The 27,754-nt window shown below is 39.5% G+C and overlaps 1 protein-coding gene across 2 annotated transcripts in view; it reads left to right on the top strand.

Moving 5' to 3' along the window:
• The window catches only part of hp1bp3 (heterochromatin protein 1, binding protein 3), a 57,643-nt gene extending 30,516 nt beyond the window's left edge, over positions 1–27,127 (top strand). For both annotated transcript variants that reach the window (XM_073031719.1, XM_073031717.1), the window contains exons 4-13: positions 2,233–2,377; positions 3,223–3,376; positions 4,530–4,673; positions 6,097–6,180; positions 11,616–11,770; positions 12,537–12,627; positions 16,329–16,488; positions 23,874–23,985; positions 25,473–25,598; positions 25,987–27,127. In XM_073031719.1, the coding sequence (XP_072887820.1) occupies positions 2,233–2,377; positions 3,223–3,376; positions 4,530–4,673; positions 6,097–6,180; positions 11,616–11,770; positions 12,537–12,627; positions 16,329–16,488; positions 23,874–23,985; positions 25,473–25,598; positions 25,987–26,263 (1,448 nt within the window). In that variant the 3' untranslated portion in view covers positions 26,264–27,127. The remainder of the gene's footprint in view (positions 1–2,232; positions 2,378–3,222; positions 3,377–4,529; positions 4,674–6,096; positions 6,181–11,615; positions 11,771–12,536; positions 12,628–16,328; positions 16,489–23,873; positions 23,986–25,472; positions 25,599–25,986) is intronic.
• Positions 27,128–27,754: the final 627 nt, after the last annotated feature.

Raw genomic sequence — 27,754 nt, 5'->3', positions numbered from 1 at the left:
AATCCAGGCCACATCCTTCTAAATCTCCTCTGCACCCTTTCGATGGTTTCCACATCTTTCCTGTAGTGAGGCGACCAGAACTGAGCACAGTACTCCCAAGTGGGGTCTGACCAGGGTCCTATATAGCTGCAACATTACTTCTCAGCTCTTAAATTCAATCCCACAGTTAATGAAGTCCAATGCACCGTATGCTTTCTTAACCACAGAGTCAACCTGTGCAGCAGCTTTGAGTGTCCAATGGACTCTGACCTCAAGATTCTTCTGATCCTCCACACTGCCAAGAGTCTTACCATTAATACTGTGGCTTTCACACACCTTAACTGAAATGAAGGGTAGGATTTCAGATCAAAATTCGATGTATCTGCTGATATGGTGGCCACTGAGCCACTCTCATCCACTGAACAACCAAAGAGGTGTTCAGCGTGTTAAATTGAATCAACAACTGAGGGAGGTGGAAGAAAATTAATCTTTTCATGGCTGTCTTTGACTGCATGCAATGTGCCCTGATGCAGTCTGGAGTCAACACTTAAATCTCAATGCCACATTCCACCACAGTGCCATTATACCAGTCTCCAAAAGTCTTCTGGCTTATTTTGGATTTCCTCAGATGTCCCTTAGTTACTATGTGGTTAAATCAATCTATCCACTGAACCTATTCTGGTTTAGCCTGGTTAAGTCAGGTGGGGTTGTTATTGCATTGCGAAGAAACTGTTATTAGGAGATCAGAAAGAACTGGTTAATTTGTTTATTTGATTTAAATTTCTTGATTTTAAATATGTAAGTTTTAACTTTAAATGCATGGAAGATTCAGAAGTGAAATGAAATTACAATTTCAGTAAAGCTGAAGTAAAGCTCCATTACTTTGATTCACTGGTATTGTGGTGGAATGTGGCATTGAGATTTAAGTGTTGACTCCAGACTGCATCAGGGCACATTGCATGCAGTCAAAGATAGCCATGAAAAGATTAATTTCCTTCCACCTCCCTCAGTTGTTGATTCAATTTAACACGCTGAACACCTCTTTGGTTGTTCAGTGGATGAGAGTGGCTCAGTGGCACCATGGCTATCATAATTGTCAGATCTGAGTGAGTCCACAATGAGCAATAAATATCCTTGGTCTTGCTACCAATCTAGTTTTGTAGGGGTTGGCATTAGTAGAAGCATCCACCGCACTATAAATTCCCAGATTAGAAGTGTGCTCTGTTTTGTGTGGCACTCTCATTAGGATAGACTTGGAATGGAGATGGCATTTAGCATTAGGCAGCAATAGGGAGTTGGTTATGAACCATTAGCTGCAGCAATATTGTACCCTGTAATGATCTGTAACTTTGGGGCCTGATACAGCCCACTCTGGACCATTGCAATCAAGATGGATCAGTCCTCATTCAATGATGAATGCAATGGTAGTAGTACAAGGCATCTTTAAAAAGAGGATGAAACAGGCAAAAAGGCATTGCTGGATTGGATGCATGCTAAACAGTTACATTTTTTAAACAGAGCAGAGCAGTTTTAGAGTTGAAGATGACTGAAAAATCTGTAGTCCTGCCAGTTGTAGTCCTGAATAATACCAGACAAATAGCCATCTAATAGCATAGAGACATTAAGAATGTTCTCATTCTTGACAACAAGAGTATCAATGACAAGTTTGAACCATTTACAATACATTTTTATCTGATGTAAACGGGAAGAAGTCTGTATTTATATAACACCTTCCCTTTAAAGATTTGCAAAACTTTGGTTGCAGCCCACAAAATATAATAGGATTCTTAGAAATAGTTTGTAGTTGCTGAAAATGGTTTCAAGATCAAGTACCCATGCTGGAAATTCCATAATCCGAGTCAGTCAAATTGACTCACTGCTTGTGTATTGACAGCTAATTTGGTTCACTAATGTTTCATGTTTCTTTTTCCTGGGCATGTTAACTTCTGCCACCAACTGACCCTAATAAAGAGCAATTGTCTAGATGAGGAGGAGGGTGACTGCAAGTTTCCCCTTGAATGAACTGCACAATGTTGTTGATAAAGATTAACTAGATTAACTGTACCCATCTTTGGTGAGGGAGGGCCCACAGGATTGGCTCTGCTTCTAGGTACAACTTGTTCCTGTCCAATTGGGATGAGGGAAACAATTTCTTGGATGGCATCAGAGATTTCCATTATAGTAGTTATTTGTGAGAAACATGGTTGATAAATAATTTGCTCAGATTATAATTTCTATTTTTTATTCATTAAGATGCAGATGTGACTTCTGAAGAATCTGTCTCAGCAGAGGAGGAACCAGAAAACGACACTACAGCTCAAGTGGAGGAAAAAAAGGAAGCTGAAAAAAATGGAGAAGAGGAGAAAGAAACCAAACCTTTGGAGGAGCCCAAAAAAGAGTATATCCATGTCAATTCAAAAATGTTGTGTGGTGCTAACATCAGAAATCTGAATAATTTGTTTTTCTGCAGTATGATGACATGCTGCAGAGAAAGGGGAGATAATTTTTATTGTTCAATGCTTACAGTTAAGTTTTTCTCTAGCAATTCTTAAGATTGGCAGCAATTGGTGTTTAAACCCAAGGCAGATAGTGAAAGAAGACATTCCAGAGTACAGCATCAAAATATTGTGCTGTGTATGTCCTGAAAAGAATATAATGTTTGGAGTACATGTCCTTTTCCAATTCATGGACAGCTTATGTGTACTGTTACTCTGATGCCTTTTTATTTCCTCTTTTATGTCTTCAGCAATTATGTATGAGTTAGTGTGAAAAATTATTTTAACCTTATTTCTCAGAAATGTGATAATTAAGTTTACAATTCTAGTTTTTTGCAATATACCTTTCCTTAATAGCACGTTATAGGGGAAAATGATTGAATGCATGTCAGTAATCATTCTGCTATTCTACTGAGAAACTTGTATCCATCAAGCCTATTTAGTAGATGAGCACTATTGGATATATGAAATGAAGTATTGATACAGTTGCTTAATCATATTTGCCGTACAGGACATTGAGGGTCTCATGGCTCAACCATAAGGTGATGAGCTCTGTTATTATTTGGCAATCTTTGGCACTCAATAAGCATCAGTTAAAAATGGATGATGTTAATTTTCAATGTTTTATAATTTTAATGTAAAATGCAAGGCGTAAAAAAAATCTTTGATCATTTTATTTTATTTTATTGGAAAGAATGCTCAGTGTTGACCAACTCTAAAGTTTTATAATTTGTGACCTCTATTACAGAGAAAAGGAACCAGCCAAGGATAAGAAGATTAAAAAGACCATTCCATCATGGGCTACCTTGTCTGCTAGTCAACTAGCTCGAGTGCAGAAAAATTCTCAGATGTCTACCACTGCACGACCAAAAATGGATGCAATTGTCTTGGAAGCTATTAAGGTAGACAGGGGCCAATAGAAGCACCTACTATATATATATTCCCTCCCTTTTGTACTTTGATCTCAAATGTTTAATGCCTGCTTTTGTGATCCTTTTTAAAGAAACAGTTGTTTAGGTCCTTTGTCTCCTCTAAACTGAAATATTTGAACACAATTCTGCTGACAATACCTGTGCCACATTAATAGTTAGTGCAACATCAAAGGTTGCATTCAAACTTCAATGTTCTCATTGTAGTGTTTATCTGTAAATTTTGGTTTGGGCTCTGTGATTGTACTGTGGTTCAATCTGGCAGGTTGAGAATTCAACTGTGAAGATTGAAGCATTAGATCTAATGTGGAGCTACAAAGGATTTAATGGTAGCTGAATGCATTGTTGATATGAAATAGTTTGTAGTCATGTGGCAGAAACTTTGTGCTCAAAATCAACAAGCAGTAATGTAAAAGTGATTTTAAAATAACTATTTTTCATTGAGGGACAATTATTGGCCAGAGTTTTGGAAGTAAAGCTGCTTCTGCCATTCAGAGTAATGCTATGCATTTTTTATATCTATCTGAGAGAACAGGGTGTCTGTTTACGCTTATTTGAGAAATGACACTCTGGTATCATGCTCTCTCCATGCTGCATTGGTGACTTGGTAGACAGGATGAGCTCAACTGTAGATATGTATTGGAATAGGTTCAGTCTTGAGGTATTGAAAGGAGCTGGATGTATTCAGCTGCAAGTTGAATACCTGGGATAACTTGGGGGTAGAAATAGGAAGCCTTTTTAAAGCAAAGTTCAGTGTTGGCTGGATTGTGAACAGTCTATTTCACATTAGACTTGGGTGTTGCCATTTGTATCAGCTACATAGGCACACTATTTGAAGTCTGTCAATTTTGCACTGATCTGAAATCAAGCTTTGAAATCTCAGCAATGTGTTAGAAATTGCTTTTCAACTTGAACTCAGGATTGATGCTCCAAGTATCATGAAATGTTCTTAAAACATCTCAAATTGTATTTACATTTTGTGTGGCTTATTGTTCTTTGCTGTTCAAATTAATTTGGTTAAAACAAAATATCCTCTTTGTAGGATGACCATTGTAGTGAGAGTCGTTTCAAACTTGCAATGCACGCTGAAAATGGGACAATTTAAAAATATTCAGACACTTTTCAGGCTTGTTTCCAGAAGTCTGGTGCTTCCGTTGTCGCCATAAGAAAATATATCATTAACAAGTATCCATCACTGGAACTCGAACGCAGGGGATACATACTAAAGCAAGCCTTAAAACGGGAGCTGCAACGAGGTGCTATTAAACAGGTAACCATTAGATTTTTATTTATGGAGCTGCCTACCTGTATTTTTTTTTGTTGAAAATTAAGTAAAATCCAGAGGTTGCAAGATAAGTCAGTGTGGATTGCATTCTGTATAGGGGACAACAAGCTGGAGGAACTCAGCAGGTCAGGCAGCATCTGTGGAAGCAAACAGTCAACATTTTGGGCCGAGACCCTTTGTCCAAGAAACGAAGGGTCTCGTCCCAAAACGTTGACTGTTTGTTTCCACGGATGCTGCCCAACCTGCTGAGTTCCTCCAGCTTGTACGTGTTGCTTTGACCCCAGCATCTGCAGTGTACTTTGTGTTCTGTGTGTTCTGTATAGGGAAGTTTCTGCACTGGAAAGATGGTATTGCTTTTTTCCTCCTTGCTTATCTGACTTCTAAATTGGTCCTCTCCATTGCTAGGATAGTGGGTACATGTTTACATTTCATAAATAATGGTTCATCTGTACCTAGAACATAGTGTGAAGTTGTAATTGCTACAATACAAACATAATATTTTGCTGAATGGGGGGATTACAATTTGAGGAACATTTAGTAGATTGGGCATGTTTGCAAAAAAAAAAGGAAGGACTATGGGAAATGATATTGCTATTGGAGCCAAGGTGTGTCTTTTGTATTCCCTATTTGACTGGTTCAAACTTTCCAAGGCTAGGCCCAAGGAATTCTGAAATGTCTTGGGAATCAGTACACATCAGAACAGCACATTGTAATAACATGGTTGCTATGCAAGAATGACAGAGCAATGGTTTTGGGTAGGAGTCTGAAGGAGGATTTGGTGAAAACACATTGCAAGGGAGAGGGTTATATTTGGAGGTTGATGTCTTTACTCTGCTATTTGTCTAAATATACTCTGGCTTATTTGGGAGTACTGGATAATAATTCAGACTGAGCAAGTTCTACACTCTGGCTGCTTTATTAGGTACACCTTTATACCTCGTTAATGCAAATATCTAATCAGCCAATCATGTGGCAGCAACTTCTGAGAGGTTGGAAGAGAATGGCCAAGCACATGCTACAACAGTGGTGTGCAGAAGAGCATCTCTGAATGCACAGCACATCAAACCTTGAAGTGGATACGCTGCAGCAGCAGACCACTCAGTGGCTACTTTATTAGGTATAGGAGGTATCTAATAAAGTGGCAACTGAGTGCATTCTGTCACTATTGGTGTCTCATTTTGAGTTCAGTAATGTCTAAATTTCATTGAAATTTTAGTCCACTTCAAAAAGAGTGAGAGTGTGATGGATTGTTTTGTATAATTGTTAACCTTCTGAAAAAATGTTCCAGGTAACAAGATGAATAACTTCTTGTAAATGCATGATAATATTGCTATTGACCTCCCGAGCTAGTTTACTATTTACAGTGCATTACATACAAGAATAATCTTGAATGCATCCTGTTCTTCAGGTGAAAGGAAAAGGTGCCTCTGGAAGTTTTGTGGTTGTGTCAAATGCAGGGAAACAATCACATAAATCGAAACATGACAAAAAGGTAATTGCATTGCTATTGGTGTAAAAATGGAATATTAATATTTTTCTTGTCTTTTGCTCTTTTACCAACAGCATTTACTATTTTGTTTGAGTTTTTTCATGTCAGGAGTGCAGTGTGTAGCTTGAGGTATAGTTGTGCTTTGGCAGACCTATAACTAAATAATCTATGTTTTGGATTAAGACTTAACATGTGGGCTGAGAAAGCAGAGCAGAGATGACCAGTATATGTAGAACTAGGCAAGGAGGGAGGTGATGAGCAACTAGAGCTAAGGGGGAGAGTGGATGTAGAATCAGGAGTTGAATGTTGATAAGTGGAGATAGTTCGCATGAGCTTTCAGTTTATCATTTCACCTACCCCTCCCATTCCTACATTGACCCGTCAATGTCCTTCACTGTGATGGTGAGGCCAAATGCAAACTAGGAGAATGATACTTCATTCTGCCTTGGTGGTCTGCAACCCAATGGCATGCACATTGAAATTTCCAATTTCAGGTAAGCTTCAACCCATATTTCCACCCAGGTTCTCTCAACCACTCCTCTTCCCACCAGTTACATCTTCCTACCATCCCTCCTTTATCTGGTTCCACTGTTCACCATATCAGATCTTTTGCCCATCACTACTTTCACCCTCTACTGTCAGCTATGATGCAGGATTTTAACCAGAAACATTGACAATCCTTCTGTTTCTACACTTGCTGCCTGAGTTTCTCTGGATTCCAGTGTTTGCAGTCTCTTTTATCCGGATAATAAATTTTCCAGTGAACCTGATGAGTTTGAATAAAGTGGGAAATAACAATTTCAACTTGAATGACCTGTGGCATTCCCACCACGCCTTAAGGTCCTGAACCCCATTTACTGACTGGATCTTCTGGGATTTTCCTGCACAGCAATCTCCAGAGATTACAGAGAATGGAGTGAGAAACTAAAAAAAAATCCAGTGAGTGGCAGTTCTGTAGGCAAAAATGCTTTGTTATTAATGAGAGAGGTCAGAGGAGAATGGCCAGACTGGTTCAAGCTGGCAGGAAGGAGACGTTAACTTAAATAACCATGCATTACAATAGTTGTGTGCAAGAGAGCATCTCCGAATGCACATGTCAAATCTTGAAGTGGATGGGCTGCAGCAGCAGAAGACTAAGAAGATGCGCTCTGTTACTGACTGGATCCATAGTTGACACCATGGACTGATGAGTGGGCAGTTGCTAAACAATTGGGTACTGGATTATCAGAATTTTACCATAGTTCCATCTGGTGGGTCCCATGGTACTTAATATTAGGGCATTTGAGTTCATAATTTATTATGATGCAAACAGCAGATGCTGGAGGGACTCAGCGGGTCAGGCAGCATCTATTGAGGAAATTGGATTGTTGATGTTTGATGAAGGATTGACTCTTATTTTCCTCCATAGATGCTGCCTGATCCAATGAGTTCTTCCAGCATGCCATGTCTTGCTCATCATTAATATTGGAAATGTATGAGGCCAGTAGGGAGCTTCAGAAGCATTTTTTTGAGGGCTAGATGCATTTACATGTCCACATTGCAAGTATTTGGGTCACAAGTGGAATATTTCTATTTGGAATTTATTTTCGAATGATTTATTCATTGCCTAACAGTATTTATTATTGCTCCAATGTCCTAAATTGCTTAAGAAAATATCTAATCGTTCAATGCAATCATTCCTCAGAAGCTGGTGAGTAAACTGTCTTTGTTGGATATTGGACTTTTTGACAGAGTGACCTGAGTCAGTGTTTGCAGCAGCATCACCATCACAGTGAGCACTGATCCCCTCAGACTTGCATACTACCCACTACTACTCAGCCCACTACTGTTCACAATGATGACACACGACTACTGCTAGATCCAACTCTAACCTCATCATTAAGTTCGCTGATGACACAACAGTGATTGGCCTCATCAGCAACTATGATGACTTGGAATCTGGAGAGGAAGTAGAGCGGCTTGTGGACTGGTGCAGACACACCAACTGAGTCTCAACGTGGACATGATTAAAGAGATGATTGTGGACTTCAGGAAGGTGCAGACTGACCACTTTATATTGCACATCAATGACTCCTCCATAGAGAGAGTCATGAGCACCAAGTTTCTTGGAGTGCATATGACAGATGATCTCACCTGGACCCTGAACACCACCTCTTTCGTCAAGAGAGCACAGCAGCACCTCCACTTCCTGAGGACATTGAGATGAGTGAGGCTCACTACCCCCATTCTAACTACAGTCTACCTGAGCACAATCAAGGATGTCCTGACCAGCTGTATCACCGTTGCATATGGGAATTGCAAGGCATCTGACCCTGCTATGGTTATGAGGACTGTTCAATCTCTCTTCTCCACCTCCCCCCTTCCCCATTTCTAAGACATTCATCTGAAGTGCTGCGTTCACAGAGCCCTCAGCATTGTCAAGGACCCTTCCTATCCATCCTACAATCTCTTTGACCCCCTACTAGTAGGTGAAAGCTACTGCAGTATAAGAACAAGGACTTGGGCTGGATAACGGCTTCTTATTCTGGGCTGTGAGACTTCTGAACATCCTGCTACCACCTAGTACACATTACTTATGACAACGCAAATAACTGCATATAGTTGCAAGAAAAAGTTTGTGAACCCTTTGTGCAATTACCTGGTTTTCTGCATTAATTACTCATAAAATGGGGTCTCATCTTTATCTAAGTCACAATAATAGACAAACACAATCTGCTGAAACTAATAACAGACAAACAATTGTACTTTTCATGTCTTTATTGGACACATTGTTTAATCGTTTACAGTCCACACTGGAAAAAGTATTGAACCCTGTATTTAGTAACTGGTGGAACTTCCTTTAGCAGCAATAACCTTCAACAAATGTTTCCTGTAGCAGCTGATCAGACTTGCACAATGGCAAGGAAGAATTTTAGATCATTCTTCCATACAAAACTGTTTCAGTTCATCAGTATTTCTGGGATGCCTTGCATGTACAGCTCCCTTCAGGTATCAACTAGGTTAAGGTCTGAACTCTGATTTGGCTATTCCAATACATGGATTTTCTTCTTTTTAAACCATTCTGTTTATTTACTCTTATGTTTCAGATCATTGTCTTGTTGTATCAACCAACTTCTATTAAGTTTCAGGTGATGGACCGCTGTGCTGACATTCTCCTGTAAAATGTCTTGATACAATTTTGAATTCATCGTTGCCGCAACGATTGCAAGCCATCCAGGCCCTGAAACAGTAAAGCAGCCCCAGACCATGATGCGCCTTCCACCATTCTTCACAATTGCAATGAGGTTTTGGTTTTTGTATGCAATGCCCTTTTTCCTCCAATCTGCCAAAAAGTTCAACTTTTGTCTCATCTGTCCTCAGAACATTGTCCCAGAAGTGTTGTGGGACATTCAGGTGGCCTTTTGCAACTTTGAGACATGCATCTTTTTTATTTTGGAGAGCATTGGTTTCCTCCATATTGTCCTTCCATTAACCCAATTCTTGTTCAGTGTTTTTCTTATAGCGGACACATGATTAGAGACAAGTTCTAGAGATTTCTGCAGGTCTTGCTTTTCACCTCCTTCATCATTGTGTTCTTGGTGTGGTCTTTGCAGAACACCCGCTCCTATTGAGAGTAGCAGCTGTACTGAATTTCCTCCATTTGTAGACAGTTTCTCTTACAGTGGACAGATGAGCGCTCAGGTCTTTAGAAATGTTTTTGTAGCCTTTTTCAGCTTCATGCATCTCTACAATATTCTGAGGTCCTCTGAAAGGTGTTTCTGATGGAGGCATGGTACACCTAAACAGATCTTTCTTGAGAAGAGCAGCCTCTGTCAGTAACCTGACTTTGTATGTTTTTTTATAGGGGAGGGCACCTCGACAACCTACACCTCCAATCTCCTCTCGATTGGAACACCTGACTCCAAATAGCTTTTGTAGAAGGCATTACCCCAGAGGTTCACGTTTTTTTGAACTGGGCTGTGATTGTTTAAATGGTGTACTCAGTATTGACGAGAAGAAGTACAATTGTGTGTTATTAGTTTTGGCAGATTGTGCTGGTCTGTTAACGTGACTTGGATGAAGATCAGACCACATTTTATGAATAATTAATACAGAAAACCAGCTAATTGCAAAGGGTTCACAAACATTTTCTTGCACATGTAGCTTTGAATATTTAACTTGTTACATACTCGTGACACGTGACAGTGGTACCCTTGTCACATGATTGGGGTTGAAGCTATACTGGACTTGAGGTAATGGTCTTGTGATGGTGGAGTGATGTCATTTTCCCGCCAGTAGAGGTCATGTGACAGGTTTTTTTTTACAGGGTATAAGAGGAGGACCCCACCCTGTGGGGAGGGGCAGTTCGTGGCTGGATTTGCCAAGTTGACTTCATGCCACTGCGTTATTTAATGGCATGACGCAGTTTAGTTGAAAAATGAAGTTTTATCTAATGCCTAAAGTTTAAAAGGTCATTGCCAGCAGTTTCTTTACAATACTGCTAGTGGAGAGTGAAGATAAAAGTTCGGGAGTTAAAGATCGAGGAGAATCGATTTTCGACGGTGGAAAGTTCGACCTTGTGTGATCTTCATTCGGAAGGATTTCATTGACTGTTCTCGTGTTAATCTCTGCGGGAAAGCAGAAGATTGAGAATAGTGTGGAAGAAAAGGTCAGTGCCTTTAAACCGTTACGTTTTATAAAACTCTTCGTGGGAAGAGTTCGACGCCGGGGATCGAAGGACAACGACGTGGAAGAGAATTTAAATCGCCTTAAAAAGTCTCTCCTTTTAAATGGACTGTGAGCATTTTGAACTTTCGGCATACCGCTTTAAAGAACTTTTTTTTTTCAACATCGCTTTAAGAACTGTTTGAGCTGCATCGCTTTAAGAACGGTGAAGCTGCCGCACAGCAGCTGTTTTCCGGTTACGTTAGTGTTTCTTTACTTTTGGGGGTTTGTTTTCAGTGTTTAATAAACGTGTTATTTGTTATTAAAACCCTTGTCTAACTCGCATATATTTATTGTTGCCTGAATACGTAACAAACTATATTTTGTATATGCACTTTATGTCAACTTGTATATCTACAGAGCGCTTTTTTATTGGTTGATATTTTAAGTGAAACAGTACATCCAACTCAGTTCAAATATTTTATCATACAGTTGGTTCTTGTCTATAATCAGGTTACCAAGCTCTGTTTCATACTAGTGAATAGACCTTGTGAGCATTAGCAGAAATGACCATCTGAACTTTCACTTTTTTTTGCAGTTTCTTGGTCACAATTTTTCACTGATTCATAAAATTGCCATATTGATAACCTTTTTTTCACTTTTCAGTCCATCAGTCTTGAGTTGAAGTCGGATCTTGATTGCCTCAAACCTTGCATTTTGTACCTCTGTGCTGACAATTTAAATGGATTTAAGAAAAGTTGTTTTTAATCAAGCATGCTATTCTTTTTTAATAGAAATCTGCTTCATCTGGACCAACGGAGCAGCCAATAAAACTGGAGGATGCACTACCACTGGCATTTACAAAGCTATGTGAACCTAAAGAGGCATCATACAGTCTTATCAAGAAGTATCTCCTTCAATATTACCCCAAACTAAATGCTGAGAGCAGGTATGAAAGTGAAGATTTATATTCGTGCATTTGCCCAAGACCACAACTAAAGTGTAAACCCCTACTTTAAGATTCAGCTTGCAAGACTATGGATTCTATTAGCATGGTCTTTTTTTCATTTTTGGAGATCGGTCACCAGATGCAGTAAGGTTGCCCATTGCTCAGTTTATTTGTCGGGGTAAAGTTGTATTTTCAGTCTTAATTGGTTAGATAACTGACTACTTCTGCTGAGCAAACTGAATTTTAGCTATGCAAATTTTCCTCCAAAATTAGATCGTAGACAGTAGAGGCAAAAAAAGGGGAATAGTTTTCTAATTTAACCACAGTCACCAAATGTTAGTCATAGTAGGACAGAGAGAACATAAAGTTACATGCATACAAAAGGGAAGAAGTTCAGAGCAGCAATGTTACTTCATAGCAGCTTTTTTTCTTGTGGCCTAGTGTTTATCTCCTCTGTGTGATTTCTTTTCCCTCTGCATTGCTCTGTTTTACTTTTTCCATTCATCTGTCCCATTCACTGGTGAGCATGATCATCTTCCCTTTCACTGGGAAGAACAAAATAGAAATTAAGTGACTCATGGTCAAGGAAAGTACTTTAGTGTGCTACTAAACCTTTTTTAGCCTTGCTACAAAATTCTGCCATTCTCAGTACATGAAATAGGCTGTTCATTTCTGTGAGGCATGAATGATGTGGGGTTGTAATGTTGATTTTTTTCCTGTTGTATTTCTACCATTGACAATTATTTTGCATGTGCTTGATTTGCAGGCCATATTTACTCAAACAGGCTTTGCAAAGAGCTGTAGATAAGGGTCAGCTGGAGCAGATCACTGGCAAGGGAGCATCGGGCACATTCCAGGTAAGAACCACTGATGCTAGATGTGAAAAATGGATGGGCAAGGTTGTCAGTTTAAGGTACATGCGTTCTGCTGCATTGAAATACACTTCGGTCTCACCACCTTTTGGAAATTATCCTGAAGATTTTGTGTCATCCTCTGCTCCCACCCCAATTTGGGATTTTATTAATTTGTTGGAATATCCTCGAAACAAATTTCATTGTATATATCATTTACCATTTTAATTTTTACCTCTTCACAAAGATCCTGAGAATAAAGGAAACTGACATGCAGTTGTTGCAGGACTCCTGATATTGAACAGCCAAAAGATCCAACCACTAACCACAGCCACTACTTACTCTTGCCTACACTGCACCAAAGTACGTGGATCCCAGATTGACTTCTACGGCCACCTGAGTACCTACCAATTGACAACCCCTTAAGAGAACTTAATACTTGACTGGAGTGATCACACTACTACTACTTCCTGAATGGATACTGATGTTTGGTATTAATTATTAGAGAGCAGAAGAAGAAATAAGTTTAATTTTTTAAATTAAATCAGTGGGTCTCAATGTGGGCAATATTCTCCTCCCCCCCCCCCCCCCCCCCCCCCACTCCCTGCTGGGGTCATTTCATAGGGGCCACAAGTTAAAAAAACAAGAAACAAGAAATACATATATACAGTGGCATACAAAAGTCTGGGCACCCCGGTCAAAATTTCTGTTACTATGAATAGTGAGTAGAAGATGAACTGATCTCCAAAAGTCATAAAGTTAAAGATGAAACATTCTTTTCAACATTTTAAGCAAGATTAGTGGATTATTTTTCTTTCGTACAATTTTAGAGTGGAAAAAAAAGGAAAGGAGCACCATGCAAAAGTTCAGGCACCCCAAGAGATTTGAGCTCTCAGATAACTTTTACCAAGGTCTCAGACCTTAATTAGCTTGTTAGCTTCTACACAGTCATAATTAGGAAAGGCCAGGTGATGCAAATTTCAAAGCTTTATAAATACCCTGACTCTTCAAACCTTGTTCAACAATCACCAGACATGGGCTCCTCTAAGCAGCTGCCTAGCACTCTGAAAATTAAAATAAATTATGCCCACAAAGCAGGAGAAGGCTGTAAGAAGACAGCAAAGCGTTTTCAGGTAGTTTCCTCAGTTCGTAATGTAATTAAGAAATGGCAGTTAACAGGAACAGTGGAGGTAAAGTTGAGGTCTGGAAGACCAAGAAAACTTCCCGAGAGAACTGCTCATAGGATTGCTAGAAAAGCAAATCAAAACCCCCATTTGCCTGCAAAAGACCTTCAGGAAGATTTAGCAGACTCTGGAGTGGTGGTGCACTGTTCTACTGTGTAGCGAACCCTGCACAAATATGGCCTTCATGAAAGAGTCATCAGAAGAAAACCTTTCCTGCATTCTCAGCACAAAATTCAGCATCAGAAGTTTGCAAAGGAACATCTAAACAAGCCTGATGCATTTTGGAAACAAGTCCTGTGGACTGATGAAGTTAAAATAGAGCTTTTTGGCTGGAGAAAAAAGGGCGCAGAATTTCATGAAAAGAACACCTCGCTAACTGTTAAGCACGGGGGTGGATCGACCATGCTTTGGGCTTGTGTTGCAGCCAGTGGTACGAGGAACATTTCACTGGTAGAGCAAAGAATGAATTCAATTAAATACCAGCAGATTCTGGAAGCAGACATCACACCGTCTAAAAAAAAAAATGCTGAAGATGAAAAGAGGATGGCTTCTACAACAGGATAATGATCCTAAACACACCTCAAAATCCACAATGGACTATCTCAAGAGGCGCAAGCTGAAGGTTTTGCCATGGCCCTCACAGTCCCCCGACCTAAACATCATCGAAAATCTGTGGATAGACCTCAAAAGAGCAGTGCATGCAAGATAGCCCAAGAATCTCACAGAACTAGAAGCCTTTTGCAAGGAAGAATGGGCAAAAATCCCCCAAACAAGAATTGAAAGACTCTTAGCTGGGTACAGAAAGTATTTACAAGCTGTGACACTTGCCAAAGGGGCTGTTACGAAGTACTGACCATGCAGGGTGCCCAAACTTTTGCTTCGGGCCCTTTTCCTTTTTTGTTATTTTGAAACTGTAAAAGATGGAAATAAAAAAGTAATCTTGCTTAAAGTATTAAAGAAATGTGTCATCTTTAACTTTATGCCTTTTGGAAATCAGGTCATCTTTTACTTGCTTAGCTATTCACAGTAACAAATTTTGAGTAGGGGTGCCCAAACTTTTGCATGCCACTGTATGTATATTTATATGTGTGTGTATGTACACACACACACACACACACACTCTCTCCCTCTCTCTTGAAAATGAATACTAGATGCAAATGAGGCAGCGAAACAGCGTTGTGTTGGAGGGGGTGTCAATCCCTGCTTCCTGTTTGCCCATGCACAACTTTAACTTCATCAAATCAAATGCATTTCATGAGCATCTTTTTCAACAACTTTGTGAGGAAAAACAAGTAGGTATTTTTGTTGAATGGGTACTAATGCAATCAGAGATCTGAAGGTTATCGAAAGATAATTGTGTTCATCACTTTGTTGTACCTTGGGATAGTATTGTAGCATTTCTAAGTTATAAGAACACATTGTCCCTGCTAAGTCTGACATTTTACCTGCTGGGTATATTTGAAAAACTGAATTTATTAAACAGTTACCAGGAAAAAAACTGCAATCTCTTACCATGCAAAGAGGCTACTACTTTCCTTGGGAAACTCTAAAACTTTTCAGCATCAATATTGGACATCACGAGCTTATGCAATTTCCTTTACTGGCCACTCTTAAAATATTGGTTCGGTGACCTACTGGAGATGCATATCTCCACATTGGGTGATGGATCCATTTGGGGTGAAAGTGAATGATGTTGATCTAACAGTTCAAGCAAAATTCAAATGCAGCAAGCAAAATTTCTGGATAATAAGGTATATTCAAAATAAGTTTCCACAGCTCTGGGAGAATGCAAAGTTGTTTTCAGTTGGATTTTCCACCTCTTTCCTAGTTCAGTGTGGTTTTAGTTAAGCTCTTCACCTGCTTCAAAAGCTTGTAACCGTCTTGATGTAAAGAGAGGTGATCTTTGATTATCTTTAACCAAGTTGTAACCAGATAATTCAAAAACTCGCTAGTTTGCATCATTTGCAAGGATCTCAATAAATACCCTAAGTAACAAAGTTAAGCACTTTATTGTTGCTGCATGGAAGAATATTTTATAAATATATTATAAATAAAGTATCTTATTCAGAGCTTTGAAATAGACTTAGTTTTCATATATACCCGTAACACTATATTTAACATATTACCTATAACCTGTTAAAACATAAATATTGACTGTATATTAGAATAATTAGTACAGTTGACCAAAAATAACATTAGCAACTAAGGGACTGGCCACAGAGGTAAATGAAAGTCACAAGTTGGGCACGAACAGAAAAAGGTTGAGAACCACTGAATTATATAACTGCAGTCAGACATTGGTTAGTGAATTTGGGCAGGGATGAACTCTCACATGGAGGCTTTAGTTAAATGTGGTTAAACTGGGCAGAACCATCCCATTGTCCTGTTTTTAGCCAAGGTTGTGCAATTTGCATAATGAACACAAAGATCTACGTCTTAGCTCCACTTGTTATATAATATTGAAACTTGATTAGTGTTTAGAATCTTTTGTTAGGTTTTATTTCTTCCATCTTCCTGTTGCAGCTTAAAAAGGCTGGAGACAAGCCATTGTTAACTGGAGGTCCATTTGAGGATGCAATTCTAAGTGCTATAACTGCCATGAATGAACCAAAAACTTGTTCAACCACAGCACTTAAAAAATATGTTTCAGAGAAAGTTCCTGCAACAAATTCAAATTTCCAGAGTAAGTTGAACATTATCTTTCTTATCTTTAGTTTACATTACATTACTTCATTAAAAAGTTACTTGAGATCTAATTTTATGATGCTCTTCTGGAAACTGCTGGTATAATTGTGAAAGTATTTATGGCTGACTTAAGTTGCTGCTAAAGTTTGACAAGTTGGCATTCTTTACACTTGCATGTTGCATCAAATTGTATATTGACTGGACAGTTGTTTGAAATATTATCTAATAATGAATAAACATAGTTTAGGTGAGACTTAATGAACCTTAAACATCTGGTGATAGTAGATGCTGTGTCTGTGTTTTTAAGGTTACTTGAAGCTTTATGTGTGTCATCAGTATGAAAATCTGAATAATGCACAGTGCATAACCCAACCCTCTGAATTGATTGGTACTGCTATTAAAGAATATTGTTTGTCAATCTGTTTGAAAGTAGGGATATTACAACATTTGCTTGGTTTGCTTCAATGTAAACATCACTGGGTGATTTACAAATTAGGGAGGTACTTAATGAATACTTTGCTTCAGTATTCACTACAGAAAAGGACCTTGGCGATTGTAGGGATGACTTACAGTGGGCTGAAAAGCTTGAGCATATAGACATTCAGAAAAAGGATGTGCTGGAACATTTGGAAAGTATCAAGTTGTATAAGTCACCGGGACTGGATGAGATATACCCCAGGCTACTGTGGGAAGCGAGGGAGGAGATTACTGAGCCTCTGACAATGATCTTTGCACCATCCATGGGGACGGGAGAGGTTCCAGAGGATTGGAAGGTTGTAGATGTTGTTCCCTTATTCAAGAAAGGGAGTACAGATAGCTCAGGAAATTATAGAAATTATAGTGGTTCTTACTTCAGCAGTTGTTAAGTTGATGGAGAAGATCCTGAGAGGCAGGATTTATGAACATTTGGAGAGGCATAATATGATTAATAGTCAGCATGGCTTTGTCAAAGGTGGGTTGTTTCTTACGTTCCTGATTGAATTTTTTAAGGATGTGACTAAACACGTTGATGAAGATAGAGCAGTAGGTGGATTTCAGCAAGGCATTTGATAAGGTACCCCATGCAAGGCATATTGAGAAAGTAAGGAGGCATGGGATCCAAGGGGACCTTGCTTTGTGGATCCAGAACTGGTTTGCACACAGAAGGCAAAGAGTGGTTTTAAATGGGTCATATTCTGCATGGAGGTGAGTGACCAGTGGTGTGCCTCAGGGATCTGTTCTGGGATCCCTTTTTTAAAGTTTTATAAATGACCTGGATGAGGAAGTGCAGGGATGGGTTAGTAAATTTGCAGATGACATAAAGGTCGTTGGTGTCGTGGATAGTGTAGAGGGCTGTCAGAGGTTACAGCGGGACATTGGTAGGATGCAAAACTAGGCTGAGAGGTGGCAGATGGTGTTCAACCCAGATAAGTGTGAGGTGGTTCATTTTGGTAGGTCAAATATGACAGAATGTAGTATTAATAGTATGACTCTTGGCAGTGTGGAGGATCAGAGGGATCTTGGGGTCTGACTCCATAGAACATTCAAAGCTGCTGCGCAGGTTGACTGTGTGGTTAAGAAGCCTATGGTGTATTGGCCTTCCTTACTGTGGCTGAGTTCAAGAGCCGAGAGGTAATGTTGCAGCTGGTCAGACCCCACTTGGTAATGTTGCACTGGTCAGACCCCACTTGGAGTACTGTGCTCAGTTCTGGTTGCCTCACTATAGGAAGGATGTGAAAGCTATAGAAAGGGTGCAGAGGAGATTTACATGGATGTTGCCTGAATTGGGGAGCATAACCTATGAGAATAGGTTGAGAGAACTTGGCCTTTTCTCCTTGGAACGACAGAGGATGAGCGGTGACCTGATAGAGGTGTATAAGATGAGAGGCTTTGATCGTGTGAATAATCAGAGGCTTTTTCACAGGTCTGAAATGGCTAACACAAGAGGACACAATTTTATGGTGCTTGGAAGTAGGTACAGAGGAGATGTCAGGGGTAAGTTTTTTAAGGAGAGAGTGGTGAGTTCGTGGAATGGGCTGCCAGTGACAGTAGTGGAGGCAGATACAATAGGGTCTTTTAAGAGACTCCTGGATAGGTACATGGAGCTTAGAAAAATAGAGGGCTATGGGTAACCTGAGGTAATTTCTAAAGTACATGTTTGGCACAGCACTGTGGGCCGAAGGGCCTGTATTGTGCTGTAGGTTTTCTATGTGTTGTGTATGTGGCCTGGTTACACAACAATGCTATTAATAAAATTGCTGGAGACGGGAGCTAAGGTTCATGGTTCTTTACTGGCAGAACTGAACTCAGCACACACGTACAGATCAATACGCGCCTAATAGCACATGCAACGACATGTCCCTTATTATACTGTAGGCCATACAGTACACCATGATTCTATGGTGTCAGTACCAAGGTAGGGAATGAAGGAATTAGATTCATGGGAAACCTTAACTTCCATAGTGCTTTTATTTTAAACTATTTAAAAGAAAGGTCATTCCAGGACCAAAAGAAGAGTCCATATGTTAAGAGAGGAGTACAAGACTGAGAAAAATTGGGCAACATCTTCCAGTCAGCAGCGAGCTAACGACCCTTATTGTTGACTGTCATATTTTAAGTAGAATTATCTAGAGTGTTTCTCTTTGGGTTAGGTGGTGAGGAACAGGGCAATTTATTTCCTGTGTTAGGATAGGGTCATTTCAGATTCAGATTCAGTTTATTATTTAGAAACCACAAATGCAATGCAGTTAAAAAATGAGACAACATTCCTCCAGAATGATATCACAAAAGCATATGACAAAACAGACTACACCAGAAAATCCACATAACGTTTGGCAATCCCCAATCCAGAGTCCGGAGAGGCTGCTGCGTATTAATATCGCGCTACCGTCTTAGCGCGTTCCCTGGAAAGGAGCTCCAAATCCACCAGACAAACAAGACCAAAAACTAAAGCTACAAGACCTGCACAAAACCACACAGTTACAACATATAGTTACAACAGTGCAAACAATAGCATAATTGATAAAAAAAACAGACCATGGGCACAGTAGAAATAGTCCAAAGATGTTAAAGGACTATAAGTTCAAAAGAAATCACCACACAGTTTCCACAAGTCCCCAGGGTCCCGACAGACTCACCATCCCAAGCCGGAGGCAGAAGGGAATACCCCCGCTGTGGACTTCCACGATGCCGCCCGACTCAGCCTCACAGACGCAGCACACAATGAAAGCTCCGTCAAACCCAGCCTCGCAGACGCAGCACACACCAACTTGCAGGCCAAGTTTGATATACTAGAGAATAGAGAGATATACTAGAGAAATTTAAGGACAAAGCTCACTTGCAAAAATGCTGAAAAGAACTGAGTGAAAATGGCACTGTTCTCTTGGAAATCCATTATCTTCAGGTGTTGAAAGATGGAAGAACTTGGACATCTGATTTTAAATGTGAAAGTAACTTGTATCAGTACTAATAGGACTTTATTACAGTAGCACCAGTGTGTTGGAAAAACTCAACAAATAAGATAGTACCAGGAGAGGAATTAACAGTCTATGTTTTGGGCTGAAACCTTTCATCAGGACTGGAAAGGAAGAGGAAGAATCTAGATTTAGAAGGTGGGAGAGGAAGGAGTACAAGCTGCCAAGTGATAGGTGAAACCAGATGAGGGGGGAGTTGGGTGGGGGAAGGGTGATGGAATAAGGTGGGAGGTCATAGGTGAATGAAGAAGGAATCTAATGGGAAAGGACAGTGAACTATGAAAGGAAGGGAATGAGGAGGGGCATCAAAGGGAGGTGATAGGTGGATGGAGAGGGTGCGAGGGTAACCAGAATGGTGTTTGGAAAATGTGAGAAGAGAGGGCAGAGCAATTACAGAAAGTTAAGAGAAATTGGTGTTAATGCCATCATTAGAGGCTACCCAGATGAAATGTGATGTGTTGTTCCTCCAACTTGAGTGTGGTTTCATCGTGGCAGTAGAGGATGCCAAGGACTGACGTTGGAATGGGAAGTCAAATTGAAATGGGTGGCCACCGAGAAATGATGAAAAGGTGAAGTGTGGCACTTGTCCTATGTACAGGGATAAGTGCCAGGATGGATATCAGTTGAGAGAGACAAGAGGACAAGAGAGACATGTCGAGACCAATGCCTATATAGGTTGGGGGAGGGAAAGATGAGCTTAGTGGTAGGATCCTGTTGTAGTTGGTGTTGGTTACAGAAGATGATGTAGATATGAAAGCTCGTAGGGTGTTAGGTATGGACAAGGGGAACCCTATTACAGTTATGGCAGTGAAGGATGGAATGAGGCAGATGTATGGGAAATGAAGGAGATGCAGGTGAGGGCAGCATAGAGAAACACCATTCTCTGAAAATTCAGGACATCTCAGGTTTTCTAGAATGCAAAGTCTCATCCTAAGATGAATTATTATAGATGTTGTTTATTGCAATAGATCCTTGCCATACATATCAAGATTAGTCATCTCTGCCAGTGCAAGTCACAAATGAAGACCGAATTGTAATTTGTAAACTTGTGCTGTCATTCATATTCCTGTGATGAAGGACAAGAGATAGTGACACTGGAATAACCTCTTCAGGGCATAAGCCTGGGCAGAAGGTCCAGAGATCCCAGGATGCCCAGTTGTTAAGATCACCCTCTCTGCCTCACTGGCAAATTCCAAAGGAAAGTGAAGCAATATGCTTGGCTGCAGGAGCTGCCGAATGGATATTCAGTGACATTCAGCTGCCTTAGGGGCTCCACTCTGGATTTTCTGTCTGGGTTTACTCCCATAGGCTTTGACTCTCCTGATGCTGTCCACAAGGCAGTGGGGCTATATACCTATAGCTAAGAATTTTGTTCACAAGCACTGGGATGTATCCAGCCTGCATGCTACGTGTGTAGGTGCCAGATCTTCTCCCCATCCTCTAGTTCAGCCCGAGTCTGAAAGAAGTTCAGTTTCTGTGTGTAACCAGAAAGGAGGCACCACGTGAGGCTTGCTGTTGGAGAGTTTGTACAGGCTGGGAGAGACTTGCACATTCAGCTCTCCTTTTTGCGAGACTGCTAGCCAGCAGTGGAAGCTGAGAGTGACAAGCACTACCCACTACACTACCACACTAGACACATCACAACAACCATTTGACACCCCATATTCCTCTAGATGTAAAGAAATCTAAATTGAAATCAGATTTGAAAAATTGTTGTTTGACAGTACGCTCCCATCCATACAATATCTCTCTGGTTGAGTTGTAAAGAGATCAAAAGCTAGTTCTGCACATCTCAAGAAATCAGAGATTCTTCCTTTATTTATTAAAGATAATGTCTAGATTTCGAAAGACAGCAGTGTTTACTTAATACTTAAAAAATATAAGCACCTTCCTATCCTAATCTTATTTTCCAAGGTGGTTATTGCTACTTTAACAAAGAGCTGGTCTTCCTAGTTGAATGCACACCAAGTAATTGAAACTGCACAACTAACCCTTTCCAAGTCTAAATGTGCCAGGTCCTATGTTATCAAATTCACTTGTATTAATAATTCCCTTAATAATGTAGAATTCGTGGATCATGTTCTCCCTCTTAGACTTTTGGATAAGGCCAAGGAATAAAATCACTTCTCATGCTTCAGCGCACTTAGGTGAGAAATTGTCTACAATAATAATCATTATACCTTGCCTAGGGATGGAATATCACAATTATGGAAGGAGTGTTACAGTAATTCAGATATCTCACCAGGTTTCATGAAATGAATGTTAGCAGTGGTACCAATCAGTATTTAACCCGTGTACTTGAGAGCAGGAATAGAGATGGTTAAGATGGTTTTCACATTTTTCTACAAAAGCAAATAATATACTGTAAATTCCGGTGTATAAGCCGACCTGGAGTATAAGAAGACTCCCCATTTTCAAGGTTAAAAAGGTGACTTTTTCATGTTACCTTTGTATAAGCCGACCCCTTTTGTAGAGGTTTTTGATTTAACCAGAAAAGATCACAAGATCTCACATGCTGGATCCTGAACTTTGAAATTTTGTGAACCAGTACCTGCTAAGAAAACAGGCCTACACATTGTAGAGCGTTATAAGCAAATTCTTAATAATAAATCAGAGAGGGAGGTTTTGGATTAGGCTCCCAATGGTAAAAGAATCCTATGAAATGTAACCCCCGTGAAACCATTTAGTGCCCATCGTAATCTCGTTAAAACATAACACGAGGTGGCGGGATCAGTACGTGTACTCAGTATTGAGTTTGAGACCATCATGTACAAAAGATTAAAACAAATGCGATATGATGCTGGCTTCAAGCTGAAGGTTCTTGATTTTGCTAAAGGAACAAATAATTTTGCAGCTGCTAATTAGTTTAGTGTAAACAAGAAACAAGTGAGAGAGTGGAGAAAGGCAGAGGACACGCTGAGGAAAATGCCAAAGACAAAAGTGCAAACCACGGGAAAACATGCCGGTGGCCAGAATTCGAAGAAAAAGGTTTAGAGTGGGTGGATCATCAGCAATTGTCTAGATACATTGTTTCTAGAGAAATGATTTGAGTTCAAGCGTTGAAATGGGCCGAAAAACACCGTGAGGTCAGTGAAAATTTCAAAGCTACACGAAGTTGGTGCACTTGATTTATGAATAGACGTGATCTCACGTTGAGACAAGAAACAAAGATTGCTCAGAAAATTCCCGCGGGGTGTTGTATACATTCAAGAACGCTGCTGGATGGATGAAGCGGGTTGCTTGAAGTAGGTTAAAGAGGTGTGGCATCGACGTCCGGAAGGTTTCAGGAAGGAAAAGTCACTACTTTTGTCTGGGACATGTTCAAAGCGCACTTGTCAGGTGAGACAAAAGCAGCATTGAAAGCTGAAAATATGGACATTGCAGTCATCCCCGGTGGTTTGATGTCCGTGCTCCTGCCACTAAATGTGAGTTTAAACAAACCATTCAAAGAATTCATGCATCAACAGTGGAACGAATTTGACTCAAAAACAGCCAATAAATACGACCTGTCTTCCGTATATTTGTTCTTCCAAAGTTAGCACCCTCTGTATAAGCCAACCCCCTAATTTTAGGACCAAAATTTAGGGCCAAATTCCCAGCTTATACACCAGAATTTACAGTATTGATTATAATAGGAGAAGCATATAATCACAAAAGAACTGAACCTGCTTTGAGAAAATTTTACATCAGTGTTGCAACAAGATGTCATGTATTTGGCATGCAGAAGATAAATTTGAACATCTATAATTGAAAATTGGAGTGGCATTTTTTAAAGTACTAATTGTTATTCTCTCTTCCAAAGAGAGCAAAGTTAATTCCACATGGAAGAATGGATTTGAGTCTTTCCTTTTACCCATTATACCACTGTAACCAAAATGAATGCATTTTTCAGTGTTAGTATTTTAATTGTCTTGTGCTTATTTTTTTCCAGTGCATATGTTGAAGAGAACACTGCAGAAATGTGAAAAAAATGGATGGATTGAACAGATTTCTGGCAAAGGATTCAGTGGTTCCTTCCAGCTCTGTTTCCCATTTTACCCCAGGCAAGAATGATTTTAATTAATAACAGAAAATTGTAAAATTCCAGTAACATATTGGCACATTTTGGTCAGAGGGCTTGCTTGTTCCCATATTTAGAAACACCAAATACTCATTTGTTGATCATCGCTTGCAGGTAGCTACAGCCATTAAAAGTGGCACAGGGAATGGGTCAGCTTCAGGACTTCTGTATGAAGTTTATTATTTTGGTTTGTCTGGTATTAATTTTTTAAATGTTCAGCATAAGGCTTTATTTTTGAAATCTAATTCAAAGGCTTCAATATTTTGCTGAAAGTAAGATGTTTTGCATTGTGTACATTTTCGTTGTGTGAATGGTGGGGTTTGATTTGGTAGTTCTGGTCCTCAGAAGCCCAAAGTCACCATCTTGGTCAGTAATTGCCCTTTGGCAAATTAGTTTTAAGAATTATACTTTCCATTTTCTTTTAGTGAATTTGCAACAGTAACTTATAAGTGGCAAGTAATTTTTAATTTTACATTTCCCTAGCTTAGATTTTGACCAGCTGACCATTCTCTTGATGCTCCCAGAGTGTGAGTTAACTGGTGACCAACAGCAGACATCTGTGCTGTTTCATTCTTAGTTGCATCTGTAGAACCCAGGCCTGGACCATTTCTGCCTAGTGTCATCCCTGCAACAGCTGATTTTCTTGAAGCTGCTGGTGGATCGGCAAATTAATTCTGAGTCCTTGTGGTGATATCTCGAGTAGCAGGATTCATCAGAGGAGATTAGATTGTTCAGTCTGTTTCATAACTACTATCTGGCCAACAGAGGGGATTGAATATTTGCAAGGTAATTGAGGTTTAAGATAATTAGCATGCTTTGAGCAAACAGCATTGTTTTAGTCAAACAACTTTGAACTAGTATTTCAGTGCTGGTTTTTCATTCTCATCTCTTTAACACCACTGGATTTTGTTTTAATTTTGTATACTTATGGAAGCTGGATAATATGAATTTGATACCCGTTTTAGGCAGTGTGTTTCTTTCTATTGAGCACTGTAGCATTTCCTTCTATTGAATTAATTCCTTATTTCTAATGTTTTAACTGGAGCTTTTTGTTTTAAAATATATTCTGTTACTCTGGAAGTTGATCATCAATATTTTTCAAATCCAAACGGGACAGCTTGGCGTTTTCATGAAGGGACAATCTAAATGCAGCTTAAAGGCCTTGAACCCTTAGATTAGTTTTTTACATTACAATTGACTACAATTTCATTGACTTTTAAGTGCTGAGAGAGACAGTGAGGCTTCAAATTTTTCATATTTGTCTTTTTCTGTCTCTTACTTGAATCCTTTCTGCTCTGCTGTCTAATTTTCTCTATCATCTTTATTTCCAGTAGTTCGCTGTCTAAATTGTAATAGGATTGCCTATGCTACTGCAGGCCGTTTCCATTTAGATGACAATGTAGGGACTAAACTTGCTTGCTGTTGAGTAATATTCCTTAACTGTGACTAAATATTTCTATTTTTCTTTAGTCCTAGTGTCCTTTTCCCTGAAAAGCAGCATCAGAATGAGGATGAATCTGAGGTAGAAGAGGAAGATGAGGATGAGGTATCAGAGTCAGAAGAAGAATCTGATGAAGATGAGCCTCCTAAAAAAAGGTATGTATTTGCCATTAAATGATTTTAATTTTGAGAATGTTTGTGGCTGTATTTTTAATATATTGACAAGATTACCCAAACAGTCATTTAGGAATTTTATAAGTATGAAGAGCATCAGCATTGAAAAATTAGAAAGCCTTGGGTACGAAGAAAAACTGGAAATCTGAAACAAAAATAGAATGCTACTATTGCTGATTGGTTTAATACCTGGAACGAGCAACAATATAGTGCCTTTGATTTTAAACCAATGTCCTTTGATTTAACCATTTGGTACTTCTTTTCCCTGGTGGATGCCAAAAACTGAGTTGTACTGTAACCATGAGCAGTCAGGAGAGCCATTTTACTGAACTACCAATATTAATGCTATCATATTTGTAACCCAAAATAGACAGAAGCCAATTCCACAAGCCAAGGCCAAGTTGCAGAAGCGAAAAGCTGCCAAACCGAAGAAAGAAGTTACTGCTAAGAAGAGCATGCTGTCAAAGAAAGTACCTGCAAAAAAACCAGCTAAAAAATCAAAGCCGTCGTCTTCAAAATTGGCTAAAAAGCCAGCAGCACCTCAAAAGCCTCGGCGTGGGTCTCCTAAAAAGTCTCCTGCAACCCCAAAGAAGGTGAAAGGACCTGCCAAGGCCACCACAAGGTATTCACAGAGGCAGAGAAAGTAACAGCGAGGCTGGAATGCTGTTACTCAGTGGTGCATGTTTTCTCATTTGAAATGTGCCACGTGACACGATACTTTTCTGCAGCTAACCTAGAAAAAAAAAGTAGATACTTATTTTTAGATAACTCAGTAGAATGCTATTTTAGATAAGCTGTTGGACATCAACTTGTTTCAAGAATGTTTTTTAGTTTAATGGGTTTATATTTAAGTGTGTGACCTTTTAACAAAACTATAGGCAGCACACTCAATTTCTACCTTTTAAGTGGGGAGCAAACCAAAATGCCAGTTGAATTAATGGAAATTATGGTAATACAGAGTTTGTTGGAATCTTCTTCTAAATAAGGTAACTGGTATGTACAGTTGATAAATATTTTGGGGAGGCAAGGGGAGAATCCTCCTAAGCTAATGCAAAAGTTTATCTGTGCCATAGTATATTGAGTTTTGACATTACTGCTGAGACATGAAAACTTCATGAGGTAACTAGAGTGAAAATGGAAGCATTTTGGTGTGTCTTTGCCCTTTTGAAGTCGGGTATTACAAGTTCATTGTTCAAAATCCTTGTATGATTTGTATTGGAGATTAGTCTTAAGAAATTGGCCTGTACACAGTATGTGTATTACTGAATGTTGCTACTCTTTTGATAATTGCATTAGTGTCAGATTTGTAAGTACAGTACTTGCATGCAGCACCATTTTGTTAAGCTTTTTTTCTGTAATCTTGTCTCACTTAGTAAAAATACTGTACATTGTATATTGTTGTCAACAATCTTTTGTCTACAAATTCACATGAATTGTTTCAGAATTGTTACTTTTGGTTCTTCATCACTCTGACATTCAATGTAAAATAAACATGACAAAGAAGGAAGAAATATTGGAACAGGTTTTCCGTCCATTATGTCTAATATTACCCTTATTAAACATAATTTTGCAGCAGGTAACATTTACCCTTAAGCTACCCTCTCAAACCAAAACAGTGAGTTTTGGTTTATAATATTTTCAGAAGTGGTTATGCATCTGTGATGTTAAAACAGATGGTATTAGAGCACTCAATAAACCGAGCAGCATCTGAACAGAAGCGGAGATTCGGGTTGATTGTATTTAACAGTGTCTTTGCTAAGTTTTTTTCTGATTTCTGTGTGTAAATTGGATTTCTTGCATCTTCCATATTTTGCCATCTGATGCCCATCTCCATTAGAACATGGAAGCATAGAAAACCTGCAGCATGATACAGTCCTTTTGCCCCACAATGCTGTGCTGAACATGTTATCTGCTGCCACCACTGATGCTGGCAGCCCATTCCACACAGTCACTACTCTGCGTTTTTAAAAAAAAACCTGCCCCTGACATCTCCTCTGTACCTACTTCCAGGCACCTTAAAACCGTGCGATCAATGCCTCTCATCATCTTTAACACCTCTATCAGGTCACTTCTCATCCTCCGTCGCTCCAAGGAGAAAAGGCCAAGTTCTCTCAACCTATTCTCATAAAGCATGCTCG

This window comes from Hemitrygon akajei, chromosome 29 (assembly GCF_048418815.1).
Source record: "Hemitrygon akajei chromosome 29, sHemAka1.3, whole genome shotgun sequence".
NCBI classification, from domain to species: domain Eukaryota; kingdom Metazoa; phylum Chordata; class Chondrichthyes; order Myliobatiformes; family Dasyatidae; genus Hemitrygon; species Hemitrygon akajei.
The sequence above is the reverse complement of the archived record's forward strand: the minus strand, read 5'-3'. Positions and strand labels throughout refer to the sequence as shown.